Here is a 22,113-nt window from a genome sequence, read left to right as displayed (position 1 = left end):
CTCAACATTTCGAACAGCTTTCTAGAAGAAGTCGAAGCCCAATTCTAAACTTAAACAGGTCAATTGAATCAAAATATAAAAATCCCCAATTTTAAACCCTAAAAACTTCAAATCTTCGATTCTCCTCACACACACCGAATCGAGCTACCAAATTCTAGGAGAATGTAGTACTAATCAAACTCAACTTATCTATATATAGAACTCACCAAATGGTGACCTGAGGAAGGAGAAATTCGATCGACACCAAATCCGAACCGGCGGAGTTTTGGAGCTCGATTTATCCCTCACGGCAGCGCCACTCGATGCACCACCTGTCCAGCAATGAAGTAGAAACGACGACAAAGCTTTTGGGACAAGTGTGGCGGTCTCCGGTGGCTTGATATCGGAGCTAGGCCGAGAAGAACTTTTTCTAATTTTTTGACTTCTTACCATCCACCTCCGGTAAAACTCCTATATAAAGAGTTTTACCCGATGAAATTCTTTATTCGTCGGCTAAACTCTTTTGAAAATTTTGGTTGACCGCCAAAAAATTTTGGTTGAAAATTTTGAAAATTTTGAAATTTTTTGTCAATAGCCGACGACTTTTCATATATTTTCATCAGAGTCCTTTGAAAATTTTAATCCAAATTTGGTTTACCGCCAAAAAAATTTTGACCTTAGCCGACGACTTTTTTAATATCTCGTCGGTTAAAGTCTATAAATTCACGAAAACGCTCATATCTCTCTCTATATTACGTAGTTTGGTCAAACCTTCCACACGAAAAACTTTCACGTAGATGAGACTTTTGACGAGATTTTTGATAATTTTGCTTCCTACGTAGAGTTGGTTCACAAAGTTGTATAACTTGCTAAAAAAGTTATACAACATTAGTAGACACGTTGTGATTCCGATGACTAAAATTCACAAACCAAAATTCGACCTTCAGATATGATCATTATGACGAAAGATGTTTATGGTAAAAAATTCAACTGGATCCGACAACGTTAAGGGCTCGATCGAAACGGTCAACCTTAATCCATTGTCACTTATCACACGAAAACGCTCATATCTCCCTCTATATTACATAGTTTGGTCAAACCTTCCACATAAAAAACTCTCACGTAGATGAGACGCAACTGCCCATGTAAAAATTTTGAGACATTTACCTTCCGACGATAGGGCTCCCCATAGGGAATAATAACGGTAAATAGGGTTGACCGCTACTATCGGCACCGAGACGTTACCCAGTTTACGTGATTTTTGAACCATAGCCGTATTTCATCATTCTGAACACATCTTATTTCACAAGATTTTTGATAATTTTGCTTCCTATGTTGTATAACCTACTAAACAAGTTATACAACATTAGTAGACACGTTGTGATTTCGATGACTAAGATCTTAGCCGACGAATTAAGTTAACAGGCCGACGAAACTTTTTCGTCGGCTATAGTGCTTGTCCTGGTACTGGTATGTCTTTTGGAGAGATTGAGTGCCTCACGGATAGTGGATCAACCCACACCATTCTAAGGAACCGGCAACTATTTCTTGAGTTAGTGCCCTGTAAATCATCTGTGACGACAATGATTGGATCTTCTCCTGTGATCCTCGGGTGTGGAACAGCTCTTTTCTTTTTGCCTCATGGCACTATGATCTATGTCACGGACGCTCTTTATGCCCTAAAAGGGCACCGAACCTTGTTAAGCTTTAAGGACATTCGCGCTAATGGCTTTCACTTGGAGACTCATTGTGAAGATGGAACATAGTTTTTGTGTATAACTTCTCATGATTACCGACGTAAACGTATATTGGAGAAACTGATGAGTCAATCTAGTGGTCTTTACCTTACTACGATTCAGATTATTGAATCCTATGTAGTTGCCAAACAGGATCTATGGGACTGACTCATACAAGCTTTGGCATGATCGACTTGGTCATCCCGGAAGGGACATGATTTGGCATGATCGACTTGGTCATCCCGGAAGGGACATGATGATCCGAATTCTGCGAAATTCTCATGGACATCCCTTCTTCAGATCAAAACGAAAATGTTTGGGAACTGATGTCACTTTGAATCTCGGTGGTGATGCTACAACTGGTCATCATGGCCCACATGGGACTTTGATGTCTCCCGGGCTCGACACCAACTTCCTGGCTGCCTCTCGGTCGACCCCTCAAGCAGTTGAGGCGCGTCGTTCTTCCTTTGATGTGTCGTTGACTCTTTCAAACGCTCATCCTTCAATTTGCAAAGCTTGCTCTTTAGCGAAAGCAGTATCGAGACCGTCTTACGCTAAAGATAACACCGAGAACATTCCATTTCTACATCGTATCCAAGGTGATATTTATGGACCCATCAATCCTAAATGTGGACCATTTCGATACTTTATGGTTATGGTGGATGCTTCAACACGTTGTACTCATGTCGCGCTCGTGTCCACACGAAATGCTGTATTTTCAAAACTCCGAGCACAAATTATTAAACTTCAAGCTCACCACCCGGATTATCCAATTAAGTCAATTCGACTGGATAACGCTGGAGAATTTACATCAAAGACTTTTGATGACTATTGCATGTCTATCGGGATTGAAGTCGAGCATCCAGTAGCCCATGTTCACATGCAAAACGATCTTGCCGAAGCTACGATCAAATGGCTTCAGCTTATTTGCTCGAGCGTTGGTAATGCACACCAACCTCCCAATTGCGTCATGGGCCTATGTAATATTGCATGCAGCCTTACTTATTTGTTTCCAACGCACTGCCAAACAATCATTTAGTGCGTACCAATTGGTTAATGGATATGAGCCTGACATTTCGCATCTACGCATTTTCGGTTGTTCGGTTTATGTGCCAATTACGCCTCCACTGCGTTCTAAGATGGGTCCTCAGAGACGATTGGGTATCTACGTTGGTTATTAATCTCCAACGATTATCCGATACCTAGAGCCATTAACAGATGATCTCTTTACCGCCAGGCCTTTGATGAGACATTCTTCTCATCGTTAGGGGGAGATACGAACAAACGTGTTCATTTGGAACGACAAGAATTGTCGTGGTTTGTCCCCACTCTATCTCATTATGATCCTCGCACCTCACAGACTGAAAGTGAAGTGAAACGTATTCTCGAACTTCAGAAAGTAGCAGATACGATGCTTGACTCTTTCTCCGAGATTGCGAAAGTGACAAGATCAGATATACCAGCTGCAAATGTTCCTGCTAGGCTCAAAGTCCCTAAAAAGGGCATGGCCATCCCCGGGCACGGGACTGCCGCCGCCGGCAGCACGGCCCATGGTGGGGGGATGGAGGCCGTGGCTCCCCAAAGGAAAGGGGGAGGCCATTTGGTTCGGTTGACACGCGTCCGAGAAAGAAACGGACTGACAAGGCACAAGTCAATCCCTTGATCATCGATATTGTATTCTCACGAGATCATCTCTGATTACAGTTATGTCCATGAATTGATGTTAGAATCTATGGGGGACGCCTCAAGATCAATGTCAACATCAGAGAACATAGAGATCTCCATGGTTTTTGATAACACTTATGAATTGATGAACCGGTCATCAACTCATGTCGATGATATATTTGCTTATTCCGTGGCTCATGAAATCATTGAGCACGATGACATCGAACCACACTCTGTTGCAGAATGCCAAAACAGAGCAGATTGGCCTAAATGGAAAGATGCAATCCAGGCAGAATTAGACTCTCTAACAAAGAGACAGGTTTTCGGCTCAATAGTGCTAACTCCGCCGAGTGTAAAGCCTGTTGGACATAAATGGGTCTTTGTTAGAAAGTGTAATGAGAATAATGAGGTACTTCGGTATAAGGCCCGCCTTGTGGCGCAAGGTTTCTCACAAGTCACAACGCCTTGGGATTGATTACGAAGAGACTTACTCTCTAGTCATGGACGTCATAACTTTCTGCTACTTAGTCAGTTTGGTAGTGTCTAAAAAACTTGACATGCAACTCATGGATGTGGTTACGACATATATTTTTATGGGGATCTGGATTAAGAGATATATATGAAAGTGCCTGATGACATTATATTACCTAAATTAAGTGACTCTAAACCATGGAATGTGTATGCTATAAGGTTGCAACGCTCACTTTACGGATTAAAGCAATCCGGACGAATGTGGTATACTCGTCTAAGTGACTACTTGATTAGGAAGGGATATAAGAACGATGAACGATGATTCCCGTGTGTGTTCATAAAGAAGACAAGTTCCGGATTTGCAATAGTAGCCGTTTATGTCGATGACTTGAACATTATCAGTACTCTTGATGAAATCAAAGAGACCGCGGCTTATCTGAAATCCGAGTTTGAGATGACAGATCTTGGGAAGACTCGATTTTGCCTAGGTCTTGAACTAGAGCACCAAGCCTGTGGAATTCTTATCCACCAGTCTGCATATGTCCAAAAGATGCTCAGATGATTTAATATGGACAAGATGCACCCTGTTAGCACTCTCATGATTGGTCGAAGTTTGGATATAACTAAAGATCCATTCTGTCTGAAAGAGGACGACGAAGAGGTCTTGGGCGTAGAGGTTCTATACCTTAGTGCAATAGGCGCATTATTGTACTTAGCTCAATGCACTCAACCAGACATTGCATGCCTTCTCAGTCAACTTGTTAGCTAGATTTAGCTCAGCGCCAACCCAACGTCATTGAACCGGAGTCGAACGAGTGAGTCGAGGTTGCATGCACATCTGGCACCTGAAAAACCATTTGGCCAAGATCAAGTTAGAATGCATGAGTATAAAACGAAATCAAAAGCAATAAACTAGACTAAGCTAAGAACCAAGGGTTCTTATAAATAAAAGAAAGGAACCAAGGGTTCCAAAAATCAATCAAAGGAAAACAAAACAAAGGAAAACAAAAGAAATTAGAAAATCAAGAGATAAATTTCGAAACAAATTAAATACAAAATTATACATGGCACCAATCTTTAAGATTACAAAGTCATACAAGCTTATTCTCGAGTTGCTACTAAAACACTTAAATAAATAATAATTCTAGATGGTAAGACACGGTGGACGTGCGGCCTGGATATAGATGTTTCGATCACAAGCTTGAAGCGTGGTTTCTAAAGGTCAATAGCTCAATCCAGAGATAGTGAACATGGTAGGACTCGTCTAGTGAGCAATGAGAACTCCATCACCGAGATGTATGTCTTCAAGGCTCTTGAGATTCAATTTTGGTCCCATGCACCAGAGTAATAGAAGGAGCATACCAATGTACTCAGCTAGCAACAAACTTATGAACAAAACATGACTCCAAGTGTTAATAAAAGCCGCTCACAACCTCATGCAAACCCGAGAGTAAACAAGAAGGGTTAAGGCTAGAATTAACAAAAGGGATCCTACCTATTCCTGTGCATTACAACCTACAACATTATTCATACAAGTATTAAAGTAGAAAGACAAAAATAAAACACAATTACATCATAAACATATAGACATATATACAATGCAAATTTCGACAATTAAAAAGATCGAGGATCCCGAAGGATCCCCGGCAACAGCGCCATTTGATTAGACGTATTTGCACACTCATCAATTAACCCTGTCAACAAATCAATCGTAGTATAAAGCAAGCAGGGATCGTTCTAAACCGGGGATCCAACTACAGGGTAGATCCACTAACCTAATATAAATGTCGAAATAAGCATATAGGGTTTGTTTGATGATTTCGGAATAGACATTGGAAATAAATCCTAAATTACCTCTATACATATTTACATGTGATCAACCAACAATCATGCAAACACAACCAAACAACCATGCAAGAACAAAGAAGACGATCTCTAATCTCAATTAAGTCCACACCGTGAGCAAATACACAACCTAAATTTGATATGCACATAAGTTCCTACGTGGTTCCTATGACATAGACATACTTTGAATTAGACTACGGGTTTCATTCAACATCGTGACACAAACAAGCTCGGCTACGTGCTCTACTTATAGGTCACACACATAAACTAATCATGCAATTACGTATCACATAAATAATCGATGTGTTTAAGCACAAGTCCAATCAAACATAGGTAGAAAATCGGTGAAATAACAAAGACAATGCAACTTATCAACTACTTGTATCAAAGTCAAACCTCAGATGATTAACACATGCAACATCAACTACTTGTATCAATTACACATGAAAATAGAAGAATACACCGAAAATCTTAAAGTACATAGACATAAAACTCACGGCATAAAACCTAAAATCATTGATCATAAATCATAAACTTCAATTCAACACATGGCTCAAAAGTACTTTTATCTCATAGACAAGAATCGAAACATACTTAAGCAAAAACCCAAAACAAGCATAAAAAAGAACGAACACATTCTAATCCGAAAGTAAAAGATGGAATTCACTCTCAAAATATCCCTACTTGTTCTATTCTTCGAGTGAGCGGAACCCTAGGCTACTTGCTTCGGATTAAGGATGATGGTGAGTTTGGATTATGGTGTTTGGAGAATGATGGAGTTTCGGCAAAGCTTTGGTGTAATTTTGCACGGGTTGATGATGATAAACTGCTGCCATGCCGTGCCCTATATATAGAGTAACAAGACTTGATCTCCAAGAATTCCTCAAGCACAAGGAATCCTTATTAAATCGGTAAAACCAAGTCCAAGTTGGATTTAACTTCCTCTCTTGGTCTTCAAGTAATCCTTATGCATTAAGGAATGACAAAACCATTATGAACTTGGAAAACCTTCTCTCTTGGGCCGCACGGTCTCTTTCCTTGGTGACTTGGGAAATCTCACGGCATCTTCCATACATATCTCGGATTGTACTTCTCCTAGCTCAAGCAGGAACTCTTAGCTGCCGGCCACCTTTCCCTCATGAGTCAGGAAAACATTTCCTGGTCAACACGGGTTTAGACTTTCTTGAAATAGAAATAAGAAAATTAGAAACTTGGAAAGAGGAAAGATGGAATCCTGATCAAGACAGGAATCCTGAGTAAACAAGGATTTCCAACACTTAGCACAATTTCAACACCAAATTATTCAAATCCGAAAATACTATATATTCTAACACTAAAACCTACATATTTCTACATTAAGCAATTATTCTACACTAAACACAAATATAAAGCTAAAACAACTAAATAGGAGTTAACAAAGGGTAAATAAAGGGTATAAACATATTAAGAACGTCACACTTTGTGCTCCTATCAGTGGATTAAATTCTACAACTGATAGACCGACATGCATTTATGAGGACAATGCAGCTTGTATTGAGCAAATGAAGTTAATTAGGTTATATCAAGGGTGATGATACAAATCACATTTCACCTAAGTTCTTCTACAACCAACAGCAACAGGCGTTTTTTAACATTCAAGTGAACCAAGTTAGTTCTGAAGGAAATGCAGTAGACTTATTTACTAAGTCCTTACCTAAGTCTACTTTTGAGAAACATATGAAAAATATAGGCATGCGTCGGCTATCATGTCTTTCTGAATAATGTTCACATCAGGAGGAGTATCATCTCAATGAAGTAGATTGGTGCGTTGTACCCTTTTTCTCCTACGATCAAGGTTCAGTTTTTCTCCCACAGGGTTTTTGTGACTTGACGAGGTTTTTGACGAGGCAACATACATCGGCATAGTAGCGCGCGGCACAAGGGGGAGTATTTTACGATATTCTATATCTTTCTAGATATTCTATATGTGTGCCTTGACCTTATGCCAATAGGATATGTAGTTTGACTAGATCTATGTATTCTTTATCCTTACCATATTGGTATTGTGTAATTCCCTATATAAAATGCTCCTATCAATGAATAAGATATTCATCTTTTCACGATTCTCTATTCTCAAATCTCTCTCATTTTATCTTTGCGATAAATTTTCTATGCACTTCAGTCAACCAAAAAAAAAAAATTCAAGCCCACCCCATATACAAATTCTGGATCCGCCACTGCCTGCATCTACTAGGAGAATACAACAAAATTCACCCAGCAATGTTTCATTGAGGTAGTTGCAGGAGAAGATGTGAAATGCGGCCAGACTTTACCGGTTCTACAGCTTTCATTTACAACTTCCTCAGCAATGTTGTGAGCTAACTCCTCTTTACAAAGAACAAATAGGTATGGAGATAATGAAATCACATTTACAGCCACATATATCTGATGGTTCTGAAGCGATTCATAACGAACATATCAGAAGTAAAGTTTGTCCAATACTTCAGCTATGAAATTGCGGGTAACATTATCCTAGGCTTTAATAAATATATTTATTTCCAATTGCCTGTAGTTATTTTTTATTTTCTTTTTGGGTCAGTGCCTCTACTTCTTCTAAAGCTGAAACTTACTGAGATGAATATTGTGTTACTATACTAAAAGATCATGAGTGGCCTGAGACAACTAACAAAGATTTTAGAAACCACATTATACATCTGAGAATAGCTTTTATCTCCAGGATAGCAGTAGGACAGAACCTTAAGAAGCAATTTTCTCAGTGTACTATTAAATGATCGAATAATACTCATATAGAGAAACAGTCGAACAAACTACTAATAACACATCTCTACAAATATCCAATTCTTTTGAAAATTAAAGCTGGATGGTTAAAGATCCTAGGAACTTTAGTTTGGTCCGAAATCACAAGCCATTTCTAATCGATCTTAATTTGACAAAAAATTTGATTTTCAAGCTGATAAGGAGAATATCATTAAAAACTGTATTGTACTTTTTTCAAGAATTACCAGAACTGCTACCTACATTTAAAACTTTGTAAATTATGAAACACATCATAAACAAAAGTTGGATCCAAATATGCTACAGAAACCAAATTTACAATTTAATCTTTCTGTAGAAACTTCATAGTTTTCACTCGGCAATTAATGGTGCTGATCTATCAATATCTAATGATACTTTTTAATCTATAATTGTCTGAAAAACAAAGATGATAAAAAGCTGTTGCACAACATATTGCTATCCACTAAAGATACTGTAACACAACATTTTGAGAGCTTACTAATCTGTTAAGGAGTTGACACTCTCCTGATTAGCACCCTGAAGATCTGGGAGATCAAAGCTGATGGAGAACTTTATCCACCTCTTTCTCTCAACATATTTGAGACAGGGCTGCATCACAAGGCCAATCACTATAGCAATAAGGCTCACAACAACAACCTTGAGCTGAGAAAGAGCCAACACTACACCAATTAGTAGGGTTGGTGGGGTGCACAAAAGAACAGCTCCAACTGTTCCAATAGGAATCTTGTAAGGCCGAGACGCAGCTGGGTACTTCATTCGTAATCGTATAAATGCTATGAACTCCAAAATCATTCCAACACAGTACAAGAAGTTTTCTGCAGCTACAATCTCTTGAAAGCTTAGCCAAGATAGCAAAAGGACTCCAGAAGCTGAGAACAAAATGCCAATGACTGGGGTTCCATAACGAGACCGCTTACCAAAACACTCAGGCAACATCCCTCTTTCTGCCATCCCTAGAAGTTGGAAAGAGTCGCTATTCATTTCAGCCACAAACATCCCCATATTTGACATGGCTGCAGCCCCTTGGATCCACCATCTCAACCAAACTCCCCCAACAATTTTTGCAATATCAGAGAAGTAGCCATCAGTCCACAACTCACGATCAAGTGGAACAGCGCCAGTACCAAATAAAAGGGGGAAGAAATATCCAACAACAACCAAAATCAAAGCATAAAAGAGCGCCTTGGGGAGAGTCTTCTTTGGGTTCTTTACCTCTCCAGCAAGTGTACTTATTGAATCCCAATAGTTCAAATTCCAAAAGAGAGTGTTCAAATACAAATTCCAGTCCACATTGTGTAGACTCACCACTAACCATCTTGAAGGCTTAAACTTAGGAATTGCCACAAGTCCCATAACCACAAAAGGAATGAACGAGAAAATCCCTAAAAGTATAGCAACCCATCCGACAATGGTTAAACCCCTATAGTTTAAGTAAGTGAGAAGCAATGTCAAAGCTAACACTGCTGCGGTTCTTGGAACTCCACCGCCTAAAGCTGGTATGGCTGACTTCAAGTAGTCCAGAAACAGAACAGGGTACAAAGCATTATCAATGACTCCACTTAACCATTTCACCCATCCTTGTTGGAACCCCCAATATGGACCCAGGGCTGAAGAAACCCAAACCACATAACCCCCATTCACAGGGAACATGGTACCCATTTCTGCAGTAATCAAGGCCTCAGGAACACTCCAAATGAATGGAAACACCAAGAATCCGATTAGTGCTAGAAGGGGACCGGCAGCCTGGACACTTTCCTCAACACCAAATGGACCGCCAGATACCTCATAAAAGATGAGGAAGACAAGGGGGAGGACTGAGACTTTCTTGAAGTCATTTACCCTAGGGGAATTTGCTTCACTAACTCCAACATATTCGGGATTGTTGTACTCTCCCATTTCAATGGAGCCTTCCCTAGTTGCTGTGGTCCTCGGTTTCTGCATTCAGCATCAAGTTTTCAACTTTACAAGAGTTTCTTTTGGTGTCAATTTAAACAAGGGATTTATATAGCACATGAAAGTAAACCTCTTACAAATAAGCTAAGTCCATATTTTTATATCTACCTTACCTATTATCAGGTTGATCAGCAATATTGTAAATAAGGGGTTTTCGATTTAGAGAAATTAATCACCATCAAAATAACAAATTGGGCACTCACAAGTTCATGATTCACCAACAAAAATGTATACATAAATAGTAATCATTTAGAAAAAATACACTAAAAGATGAACTAAGAAACACAAAAAGCTTCAGCAGTAGAGATGGGTCTGTTGCAATGGGCAATAACGTTCGATGCTTCAATGAAACTCGGAGTTAACTAAGCAATAGAGTTACAATTAGAATAAGCTGGAGAGAAGTTAGATAATATGGAAATGGACAAACCAGGAACAGATCGCAGCAACTCTAGTTTGATGATGTAGATAATACCCTCCATTACAGAACATAGGAAGTTTGAAATTTCAGCTCAGTGGCTCAAAGGGAGAGACGATGTGTCAGTAGTGCAAGTGAGCTTCAACCTTCAAGCCTACGCTTGAAGTTGAGCTACTTCAAACTGCAAACCGCAAACAGCAACAGCGTTGAATCGTTTTAATTCTGGAAAGTGGAATTTTTACTCCACGTGCCTTACACAGACTCCTCTCCTATTTAACCAAAAAAAAAAAAAAAAGATTTTCACTTAAAAAAATATTCAGATCATAGCAAAAAGCCTTACAAATAGCCGAGGTTAAGATTTTCCAAATTCTAAAGACTAGTTTTCTTCTGGCTTTGGGTCTTGATTTGTTTGTTATTTTTGACCAGATGGTCAATGTCACATCTAACATTTTTAGATGCGCTTTTTTGTAGGGTACCCTCTGGTTGCTGGATTATTTTGAGGAGTGGTTAGTTTCGTTTTGCTTTTTTCTTTAGCATCATATCGTTGGAAAAATTGTAATTGGGGTTTATTTTGTACTAATTGCATGATAGGTTTACCCATGTAATTTTGTGATATAAGGCATGTCATAGATGAGGTCATAGCAGGTGAAGAGATATGGCGGAGGAGAGAGATAAGAGACGATAAGGAGAGGCGAGGGTGAACTCAACTAAATTACTATCATCTCCTCTTCTTGCTTTGGCCTCAATTTCGACCAAAAACAAATGTTAACGATCTTAAAGTAATTTAGGGGAGATAAATTATTGGAGTGTTGCAGATACAATTATTGCTAAGGATTTGTTTGGAGCAAACCAGCCAACTTTTCTCTAAGATAATTGACAAACTTCAAGATCGTTTGGAGCGAAACAACCAATTTCTTTTTTCTTTTTTTGATCAATGGACGTCAAGTCTTATATTAATAGAATATAAGAGTACAACACGAACACGATCCACCCTCGAAGGCTACGTAAGAATTGAATCATGCGAAACTACCTAAGAAAACTTTAGCAATCTCAATGTTGCTAACCCCGGAGTGAAGATCATCTAGTAACCCAGACATGATAGAGTGGAGGAGCCACCATACCATGTTAAAAAAACCTAAGTAGGAAGGGACAAGTCATCAATCCATCATTATTGACCACTTCTTGGACCACCCTACGCAGAGGGAGCAACCCCATAGCATAAAAAAACCTTAGTTAAAAGACAAAGCCCGAAAACTAAGAAAATACCCTAGACCCGTAAGCAGTTCTACTCTAAACAAACAAAAGCAGAAAAACGAATAAAACTAAAAAAACTAGGGCATCGCCGAATAGCCCTAACCCAACTTACAGCCCACAGTAGATGCCTAATTTAAGATGACCAAACCAAAAATGGGCCACACCCATCCCGCCCGGCTCAAAACGAGCACAGCCATGTCCCGCCGCAAGATTTTCCTCTCCGTCACCGGGACCGACCCAGCAAAGCAACACTGACGTCATCCGAACGTCAACACCAATCGTCGTCGTCGCCGACTCAAGCCCAGACCACACCGTGCACGACTGAAACACAAAGCAACGTCCTCAACCCGACCATTATCTGATCTATGAGATCGGACATGGCACGCCAACCACAGTTCGTCTGATGCCTTGCCACTTTGACGCAATCCCGTCCATTTCAACATACAACCATTACTCAAGCAACCGGGGGAGATGGGATGGAAACCCACCCGATCTCATCCTTAGAGATTGAGACACCCCAAGAGCCAGACTACATGTCCGGCCACACCCTACAAGCATCGATGCCAGGGCGCAGCCGAACTGGTAACAGTGTGACTAAAGGTGTCCTAGAGAGAGGGCAGAAGCTCTCTAGGTTTATAGTTTCTCTCCTATATTAACTCTAAGCTTCCGTTTGGTAAAGTAGTATTTTTTTTTTCTCTAAGATAATTGACAAACTTTAAGATATAAGAAAACAATTAAAGCTGTCTTAATTCATAATGGAAAATAATTCCCGGCCTTAATAAGGCCTAAGATTTATGGCATTAATCCTATGTGGCATGTCATGTCACCTAGAGACATCATCAATTTAAAAAATTATGTCATGTCATTCTTAAATAAAAAAACAATTTTATCCTTCTCAATCAATGACTCTAGATTATTTTATCTTTATTCTATAAGAAATTATTGTTGAAGCCATTTTTTTCATGCTTAAATTTAAACACCTAAGATAATGTGAAATATATATATATATATATATATATATATTGTTGAAGGAATTTACATTTCTATCTTTGATGATGTGTCTTGACCGAATCTTCTCCTTATTAGACTAGAATATCTCTTAGATATCTATCCCTAATTTACAGGGATTCTCTATCTAATGCCTATATAAAGGCCAATCTATCAATGAATGAGTAGACCTTTTTATCTCATACTCTTATACTCTACAACACGTTATCAGACTTGGTGCCCTAACCAAGAGATAATAGGCCAACCATCCCGAAAAACTGTAAAACCTTCGAAAACCCAAACTTTTCCCGAAACCCTAATCTGCCTGTTTCATTTTTCTTGATTTTCGACCGGATTTTCCTCTGTCCACAGCTGGAATTTCATATCCACAGAAAACCCTCGACGTCCCGGTTCCAACCCCATCGGTCTCACCCCGAGAACCGGCCGCCTGAAGTTTTCAGACCGTCGCCGCCACCAACCACCGGTTCACCGCCTTCTCGTGCTCCGATCGACCTGATTTTTAGATAGCAGTTTCCTCTTCCAGTGGTGCTCCTCCTGTCAAAATGTCAGCTCCAAACTCGAAGTAGAAGTAGGTGAAAAGTTGTCTCTCCTCTCGGCAGCCTCTAGAAACCAAAAATTTCAAGATTGCTTGTCTTCCAAGGACAACCAGAAAGGTTCCCAACCCTCGGTCGAAGCCTGCAATTGACTCAAACTCATCAGAGGTAAATTTTTAATTAAGGTTACTGCTTTCCGAATTTCAGTTCGAGCTTAGTAGTAGCCTTTCCATCTATGACCTCTCTATGACAGGATTGAGGTTTTAGGGGGGGGGGGGGGGGAATAGGGTTTGGGAGTTTTGTTGGGGCTCCCATCCTCTATTAAACTTTGTGACTGCTACATACTTGTCACATACTTGTCACCATATATTTAATTTGCGACTGCGATTACGCGTCCCCTACAAGGGAAGAATCGATTGTGACTGCGATTATGCGTCACCTACTTTTATTTGCATCGATTTTATGACCACATCATTGGTTCACTAATTCTAATCCCCTTGTCTTTTGTAGATGACTGCGCTTCCAAGGCCTGAGTTTGAGATCCTCAATGTACGAGGCAATAATTACCTTCAATGGGCATCCGATTGTTTGTCGGAAAATGATTTACTTCCACTATTTTTCCTCCTGATGGCCCAGATGCGGTTCTCAGTGAGATGATCAAAGCCCAAGCCCTCATGTTCCTGAGGCGCCATATCCGTAAGGAATTGAAGATGCATTATCTGATGATAATGGATCCCAAAGAACTGTGGGACGACTTGCAGCTCCGCTTCGATTACATACATGATGTACAGTTTCCAGCGTTGCCGGCAGGATGGCAAACCATTCGCCAACTTCTATTACATTCAACTCAGCTCAATGGTCTTCCTTGCTTTCATTGAGGCTCTAATGCCCATATGCACGAAGATTGTCATGCCAGCGAGGAAGCTATTGATACCTACAGAAGACACAAGCAGTACTTAGCTCAAGAAGCTAACTTTACTGAGGGAGATGACATTGGTGCTGAGCCTTCCACCAATCTCACCATAGCAGATTTCGTAGCTAAGAAGTAAGCTAGTCCTGCAGATTTTGATTAAACTCTTTTGATTAGATGTTTTTTCTCTGTTATTTTTTGTTTAGCACTTGTTTAGCCACAATTATTTTCGACTTTTCAGTCAGTTTTTATAGAATTAGACATCTTTTGATGTATTTTTGAGTTAGCATTACTAAAATCTCTCCTTTACGTTTCACAATGTTCAGTTTATTGAGAATTTATTCCCTTATGATTGGTTTGAATTGCACAAAGCTAAACGCTTCATTACATGGCAAACATGTGAAATCCACATGTGTTTATGGTCCTTGAATTGGTTATGGCATAAAGAATGGCAAAACATGAGAACAATTGCGAAAAATCAGCGAAAATACACCAAGACAGCAAGTTGCCGTGTATTGGCAGTGTTGCAGCGCCCCTGAGCGTCCTTGATGCACGCTCTGTGCGCTGGGCAGTTACCTGAGCCCCGAGAGGGCCCCTGCCGCAGCATGTCGAGCCCTAGTGCTAGCTATGAGCCCCTAAGGGGCCCCATGCCGCAAGTTGTCAAGACCTGCCGCACGTCTGTGTCGGCAGTACGCCCCTAGCAAGCCCCTGCTGGCAGCAAGGCCCTGGCCGTGCCCCTGCGCGTCACTGGGTGCCACTGAGCTTCGCTGAGCCCCGGATAAGCCCCGGTCGCACCCCTGTGCGCTGTTGCGCGCTGACCGAACCCCGAACAACCCCCTGCTTGCCTCTGCTGTGCCGCGCTGCAATACCGCATCCCAGCATGTCCCGCGCGCAGGCAGGTCCTTAGCCGCGTCTCTGCACACGCCCTGCTGCATTGCCACGCCCGCTAAGTGTGCTGCCGAGCCCTTGTGAGCCCCTAGCAGGTCCTTGCCGTCTGCCAACGTTGCGAGCGCACTTTTGGTGCTGCTACCGAGCCTCTAGGCCGGCCATATGCTATGACTTCATGAAAGTGATTTTCATGCCGTGTAATTGCACTCATTCGAGTTCCAACTTGGTTTAAATTCTCGATTAACTCCTCTATGTTTAATTAGAGTGTTCAGCTTGTCTTGATCAAAGACTAATTAATTTCACATATTTGTGTAGATGTCTCGTGACGAAATTGAGTGTCTAGCTGACAGTAGGACTACTCACACTATTATGAGGAATAGGTTGTTATTTACGGACTTTGTGCCTCACAAATCCTCAGTGACAACCATGATTGGTTCCTCGCGTATAATTCAAGGCAGAGGGAATGCACAGTTCTTGTTGCTAAATGGCACTATGATACATGTCACTGACGCACTTTACGCGCCTAAGGCTAATCGAACCTTGCTATCATTTAGGGACATTCGTGCCAACGGATTTCACCTGGAAACGTTCAATGAGAATTGACAAGAGTTTTTGTTTATCACCTCTAATGATTGCGGCCGTAAACGCATCTGAGAAAAGCTCATGAGTCAAACTAGCGGTTTGTATCTTACAACCATCAGGATCATCTAATCCTATGCTGTTTCTCATAGTTTTTGCGACTGTGACTCTTACAAGCTTTGGCATGACCGTTTGGGACATCCCGGACGCGACATGATGATCTGAATTCTCAAGAATTCACATGGACATCCATTTTTCTAAGCACTGAAGCATGTTGGAGCTCCTCCTTCCACCGAAATAGGTGATGCGGCCGTGCATGATGCACCTGCCATAGGCTCGGCCTCCAAGGCCATTGCCGAGACTCCAAATGCCTCAATGGCAATCTCTAATGCTCACCGCTCGTTTTGCAAAGCTTGTTCACTAGCCAAATTGACTGCAAGACCATCATTTGCTAGTGATTCTAAACAAAACATTCCATTCCTACAAAGAATCCAAGGTGAAATTTGTGGACCTATCAAACCAGAGTGCGGACCATTTCGATATTTTATGGTTCTAGTTAATGCATCAACGCGTTGGTCACACGTTGCTTTGCTATCCACAAGAAACGCTGCATTTGCTAAACTCCTAGGTCAAATTATTAAGCTCTGAGCTCACCACCCTGATCATCCAATCAAGTCAATTCGATTGGACAATGCTGGAGAGTTTACGTCTAAGTCTTTTGACGACTATTGCATGTCTATCGGGATTGAAGTAGAACATCTCGTACCCCATGTGCATTCACAAAACGGTCTTGCAGAAGCTACAATTGATTGCACGTGCCTTGGTGATGCGCACCAACTTGCTTGTTTCTGCCTGGGGTTATACAATTTTGCATGCAGCTGCACTTATTCGTTTTACACCCACTGCAACCTAACCATTTAGTGCATACCAGTTAGTAACTGGATATGAGCCTAACATGTCACACTTACGCATATTTGGTTGCGTGGTTTATGTGCCTATTACACCTCCACTGCGTACTAAGATAGGTCCTCAAAGACGATTAGGTATTTATGTTGGCTATCAATATCCTACGATTGTCCGCTATTTAGAATCTTTGACAGGAGATCTATTTACTGCGAGATTCATATATTGTTGCTTTGACCAGACATTTTTCCCGCCGTTAGGGGGAGACATGACCGTTTCCATTCCAATTGAACGTCGAGAATTAATGTGGTCTGACCCCACTATGTCTCGTTATGATCCCCGCACTTCTGACAATGATTTAGAAGTTCAGCGTATTCTCGATCTTGGTAAAGTTGCAGATTCAATGCCTGACTCATTTACAGATATTGCGAAAGTGACAATATCAATTATACCTGCTGCAAATGTTCCTACAAGGTTAGAAGTCCCCACAAGAAGGACTTTACCGGTTGCACCCGGGCTCGGCAATGGCTTCTTGGACGAGCCGGACGCTCATGGTGACGGTATGGCCGCGGCCTCGGCTCCCACTAGGAAGAGGGGGAGACTTGTTGGTTCAGTAAATACTGTGCCACGCAGAAGGCGTGACAGTAAGGCACAAAATGATCCACTCATCATCAACACTGTGAATCCTTCACATGAGATTGTCTCTAATTATAGTTATGTCCAAGAATCAATGTTAGCGTATCTAGGGGACGCCTAAGATCCAATGTTGATGTTAGAGAACAAAGAAATCTCACTAATGTTTACCGATGCGCACGGTATGATGGAAAGAAGTTTCATGACTATTGATGATGTTTTTGCTTATTCCGTCGCTCAAGTGATTATCGACGACGATGAGATTGAACCACGCTCCGTTGTAGAATGTCAACGTCGAGTAGATTGGCCAAAATGGAAGGAAGCAATCCAGACTGAACTAGACTCTAGCGAAAAGGCAAGTTTTCGGTCCAATAGTGGTATGCCTACCGAAATGTGAAGTCTGTTGGACATAAATGGGTCTTTGTTTGAAAGCGGAATGAGAAACATGAAGTCATGTGCTATAAAGCGCGACTTGTGGTGCAAGGATTTTCTCAACGCCCTGGAGATGACTATGAGGAGACATATTCTCCAGTAATAGACGTTATTACCTTTTGCTACTTAGTCAGTTTGGTAGTGTCCGAAAAACTGAGCATGCAGCTTATGGATGTGGTTACTGCATATCTCTATAGGGATCTTGATTTAGAGATATATATGAAAGTGCCTGATGGACTTTCACTACCCAAATCAAGTGACTCTAAACCACGGAGTGCCTATGCAATAAAGTTGCAGCGTTCACTATATGGATTGAAACAATCCGGACGAATGTGGTATAATCGTCTAAGTGACTACTTGATTGGGAAGGGATATAAGAATGACAATCTTTGTCCATGCGTAAAAGAACAAGTACCAGATTTGCTATAGTAGCTGTCTATGTTGATGACATGAATATCATCGGTAATCTCAGGGAAATTGATGAGACCGTGACCTACTTGAAATCCGAGTTTAAGATGAAGGATCTTGGGAAAACTCGATTTTGCCTAGGCTTAGAGCTAGAGCATTGAGAGACTGGAATATTGATTCACCAGTCAGCTTATGTCCAAAAGATGCTCAGGCGCTTTAATATGGACAAAGCTCACCCACTTGGGACTCTCATGGTCATGCGAAGTCTGGATATCAAAAAGGACCCATTTCGTCCTAAAAAGGAGGATGAGGAAGTCCTTGGAGCAGAATTTCGTACCTAAGCGCTATCGGAGCTCTCCTATACTTGGCACAATGCACAAGACCAGACATTGCATTCTCAGTAAACTTGTTAGCTAGGTTTAGCTCTACGCCAACGCAACGTCATTGGACTGGTGTTAAACACATCTTCAGGTACTTGAAGGGTTCAATTGATTTGGGCCTGTTTTTCCCTTACAAAATTAAAGTTGAGAACATGAATGTTGATGTTTCAATTGAAGATTGCATTGCAGGCAGTTTGGCCGAGCCCCTAAGGGCCTCTGCCATGTCGGGCAGCAGCTTGGTAGCGCAAGGCAGCGCCCAACACGCCCCTGCCGAGCCCCTGCCGCAATCTGCCTACGCGGGCAACGTGCAGTGCGCTCCTGCCGCGCCTGCCACACCCTAGCGTGCCCCTGCCTCGCCCATGAGTGTGTCTGCCGCGCCCTTACGCGCATCTGCCGACGCTGGTGTGTAGCAGCCGCGTCCTGCCGCGCCCCTGCACGTGCAGCGCTGCAGCCAAGCCCCTGTCGCATACGGTTGAGCCCCTACAGGGCCCCATAGGTCCTAGAGGGCTTCCAATGCCGCAATTGAGCAGATTTTGGCTCCCAACCAAAATCAAGCTTCCAAAGCTCCTTCTAGCTCAAAATTGACGCAATGTGGCATTGTCCATATGCTGAAACACCGAATGATGTGTTAGTCGGTTTTGCTGATTCTAGGTATTTGTCAGACCCACACAAAGGACGTTCCCAAATTGGGTATGTGTTTACCATGGGAACTACGGCGATTTTTTGGAGATCTACCAAGCAAACCCTTGTTGCTACTTCCTCGAATCATTCAGAGATTATTGCACTACATGAAGCAGTCAAAGAATGTGTTTGGCTTCGCTTTGTGATAGCTCATATTCGAGAGTCAAGTGGGTTGACATCTACCACTGATTTAATTATTAAAAGGAGTTGATTGTGTAGACATTAGGGGGAGTCTATGTCATATGTTTTACATTCAAGTTGTAGTTGGTGCGTTATGCTCTTTTTCCATTCAACCAAGTCTTTTGTTTTACCCAAAAGGTTTTGTTTTACTTGTCAAGGGTTTTACCGAGGCAAAGTTCACGCGCCATGTGATTCTGGTACGCAACACAAGGGGGAGTGTTGAAGGAATTTACATTTCTATCCTTGATGATGTGTCTTGAAATGTTAGATACACATCATTTTTTTATAAAAATTAAATAAGACTTTGTAGATACATAAAATTACCAAAAGAGACATTTATATCAAAAGTAAAGAAACCTAGTTAAAAAAAAAATATCCCGCTTAAGACTATTATTCTCCTCTACGAGAACAACGTATGTTAAGATACCAAGCCCTACTCAAAAATAGCTAGGGACAGCCATAGTTTAAAGCAAAAACTAAAGACAACGTAATGGATTCCAGTGGTATTTCTCAACCCCTAAGCGAGGTATGACTTGTTTATCTTTGATTAAAATTGATCTACTAGAAAATTTAGATTATAGGGTTTGTTGTTTGATTAGACAGTACAAATTGAAGTTGGAAAATTTATTTTTTACAGTTCACACATGCTAGGTCGTTCAAAAGCATTTACGTTTGAACACCGAACTAGAACTTGGGATGGTGCTATATATAATTATATATATACTCTTCTAGTTTGCTTGTCATTGATCTAACTTAATGAGAGAGATCTCAAGCAAAATCGGTGCCCTAGTGACGCAAGAGATCTAACTAATGTGAATTTTCTTTTAATAAATTGAGTAGCAGATCTAGAAAATATGTGTATTTAGTGAATGAGTTGTGTATTTTAAATGAGGGTATTGTAGAAAATTTGGGTATGTGTATCTAGTAAAATGTTAAAATAATAAAGTTAATAAGTGGTGTATTAAGTATGGTATGTGTATCTAATAATTAGAAATGTGTTAATAAATTTCTCTAAATTTAAACACCTAATATAACGTGAAATATATATATTTTTCGAAATTATACTTGTTTGAAAATATGAATCATTTGAATATATGTATATACACACATATATAGTTTTTCTAGAGTGTATACTACTGTATTGATGGGCCGAGGTCGCAGAAAAGCCCACCATGCCACGAGAACGACCTCTTAAAACATCAAAGCCATATCTTTAATAATGAACAACGACCAATAATGTTATATATCTACTGAAGCCCTTAACATACCTGGACTTGATGATGATGCCGATGAGTACTCTCTGTTGATCGTGAGGTATCAGAAGACGGAGCTACGAAATTGCCGTCACTAGCACCGCCTTGTTTCTCTCTTCCATCTTGGACACTATCCGATGAAGCTTCCATGCTTTTGAGAGAGAGAGAGAGAGAGAATGGATTCTTTAATTAATTTGCAGGGGATGAAAGAAGAGAGAATATGGAAAGGGAAAGGGAAAGGGAAAGGGCCAGCCAGTAGAAAACAAATAGCAAAAGCTGGTAACGTTTACGATAGAGTACATGAATATGAAGATGACATTGCCTTTTCTTTTTCTAGGAAAAAATGGCAGGGAGTTTTAGATGCAAAAGAAGCGTTGATTAGCATCAATAAGTGGCTGCTGATGAAAGAACATTTTGGACGTCTTCTATGGAAACGATTGTTGTCACATTTCTACTACATGTCTACACATGGTATGTGTGTCCCAATTTTCTGATCATCTGCCTCCATACTTTTCCTCTTTTTGTGTTTCTACAATAAGCAGTAGTATAATACCTACAATTCGATATATAAAGAACTATCAATTTATCATTTTGAGTGTAATACATGGGAAGCGCTAGACTACGCCATGAGTATCGTATGTCAAAATGGGTCCCGTCACGTGGCACTATGTTAGCAACAGAATTCAAACCTGAAGGGTATATAAGTAAAATATCAATTAACTGCCGTTAACAGTAAAAATCACTTCTATAGTTAAATATTAAGGAGGTTTATGTCAAATCGCAAAAAACTCAACCCAGGCCAACTAGTTTGACTACTCTCTCTCTCTCTCTCTCTCTCTCTCTCTCTCTCTCTCTCTCTCTCTCTCTCTCTCTTCTCAGGCAACACATATTCCTCTGGCTCCAAGTCTCCAACAACAATGGATTGTTCTTGTTTCTTTGGCTAATCTAATCACAGAACATGACACAAATTCCTTGTAAGGCTAGAAGACCACAATAAGTCCCATATCAGTACAAGGGCAAGCAGGTCGGATCCATATCCACTTATAGCTCCACCGCCGTGGTCATCAAGGATGCATCAACGTCGACGAATAGTCCAACCATTCAATTTACTGATACCTTGGGAGGGACGACGACACCATTTTTGATCGTAGCCGTCGTTTAAGGTATTGATGATGATGATGGTCTTGTAGTACATCATGTCCTCGTTGAAA

At 40.8% G+C, this 22,113-nt stretch overlaps 1 protein-coding gene across 2 annotated transcripts; it reads right to left on the bottom strand.

The window, feature by feature from the left end:
• Positions 1-8,642: 8,642 nt before the first annotated feature.
• On the bottom strand, positions 8,643-21,051 carry LOC101299963 (probable polyamine transporter At1g31830-like). Of its 2 annotated transcripts, none has more exons than XM_004300086.1 (2): positions 20,918-21,051; positions 8,643-10,427 (listed from the first exon to the last, which is right to left on the bottom strand). In XM_004300086.1, exon 2 carries the CDS (start codon positions 10,386-10,388, stop codon positions 8,970-8,972), a length of 1,419 nt encoding a protein of 472 aa, XP_004300134.1. In that variant the 5' UTR covers positions 10,389-10,427; positions 20,918-21,051; the 3' UTR covers positions 8,643-8,969. The 2 variants fall into 2 exon arrangements, with proteins under 2 accessions (XP_004300134.1, XP_004300133.1); XM_004300085.1 differs by lacking the exon at positions 20,918-21,051 and adding an exon at positions 10,873-11,045.
• Positions 21,052-22,113: the final 1,062 nt, after the last annotated feature.

Source organism: Fragaria vesca, linkage group LG5, assembly GCF_000184155.1.
Source record: "Fragaria vesca subsp. vesca linkage group LG5, FraVesHawaii_1.0, whole genome shotgun sequence".
Taxonomy (NCBI): domain Eukaryota; kingdom Viridiplantae; phylum Streptophyta; class Magnoliopsida; order Rosales; family Rosaceae; genus Fragaria; species Fragaria vesca.
Note: the sequence above shows the minus strand (reverse complement) of the source record. Positions and strands in the feature narration are given on the sequence as shown.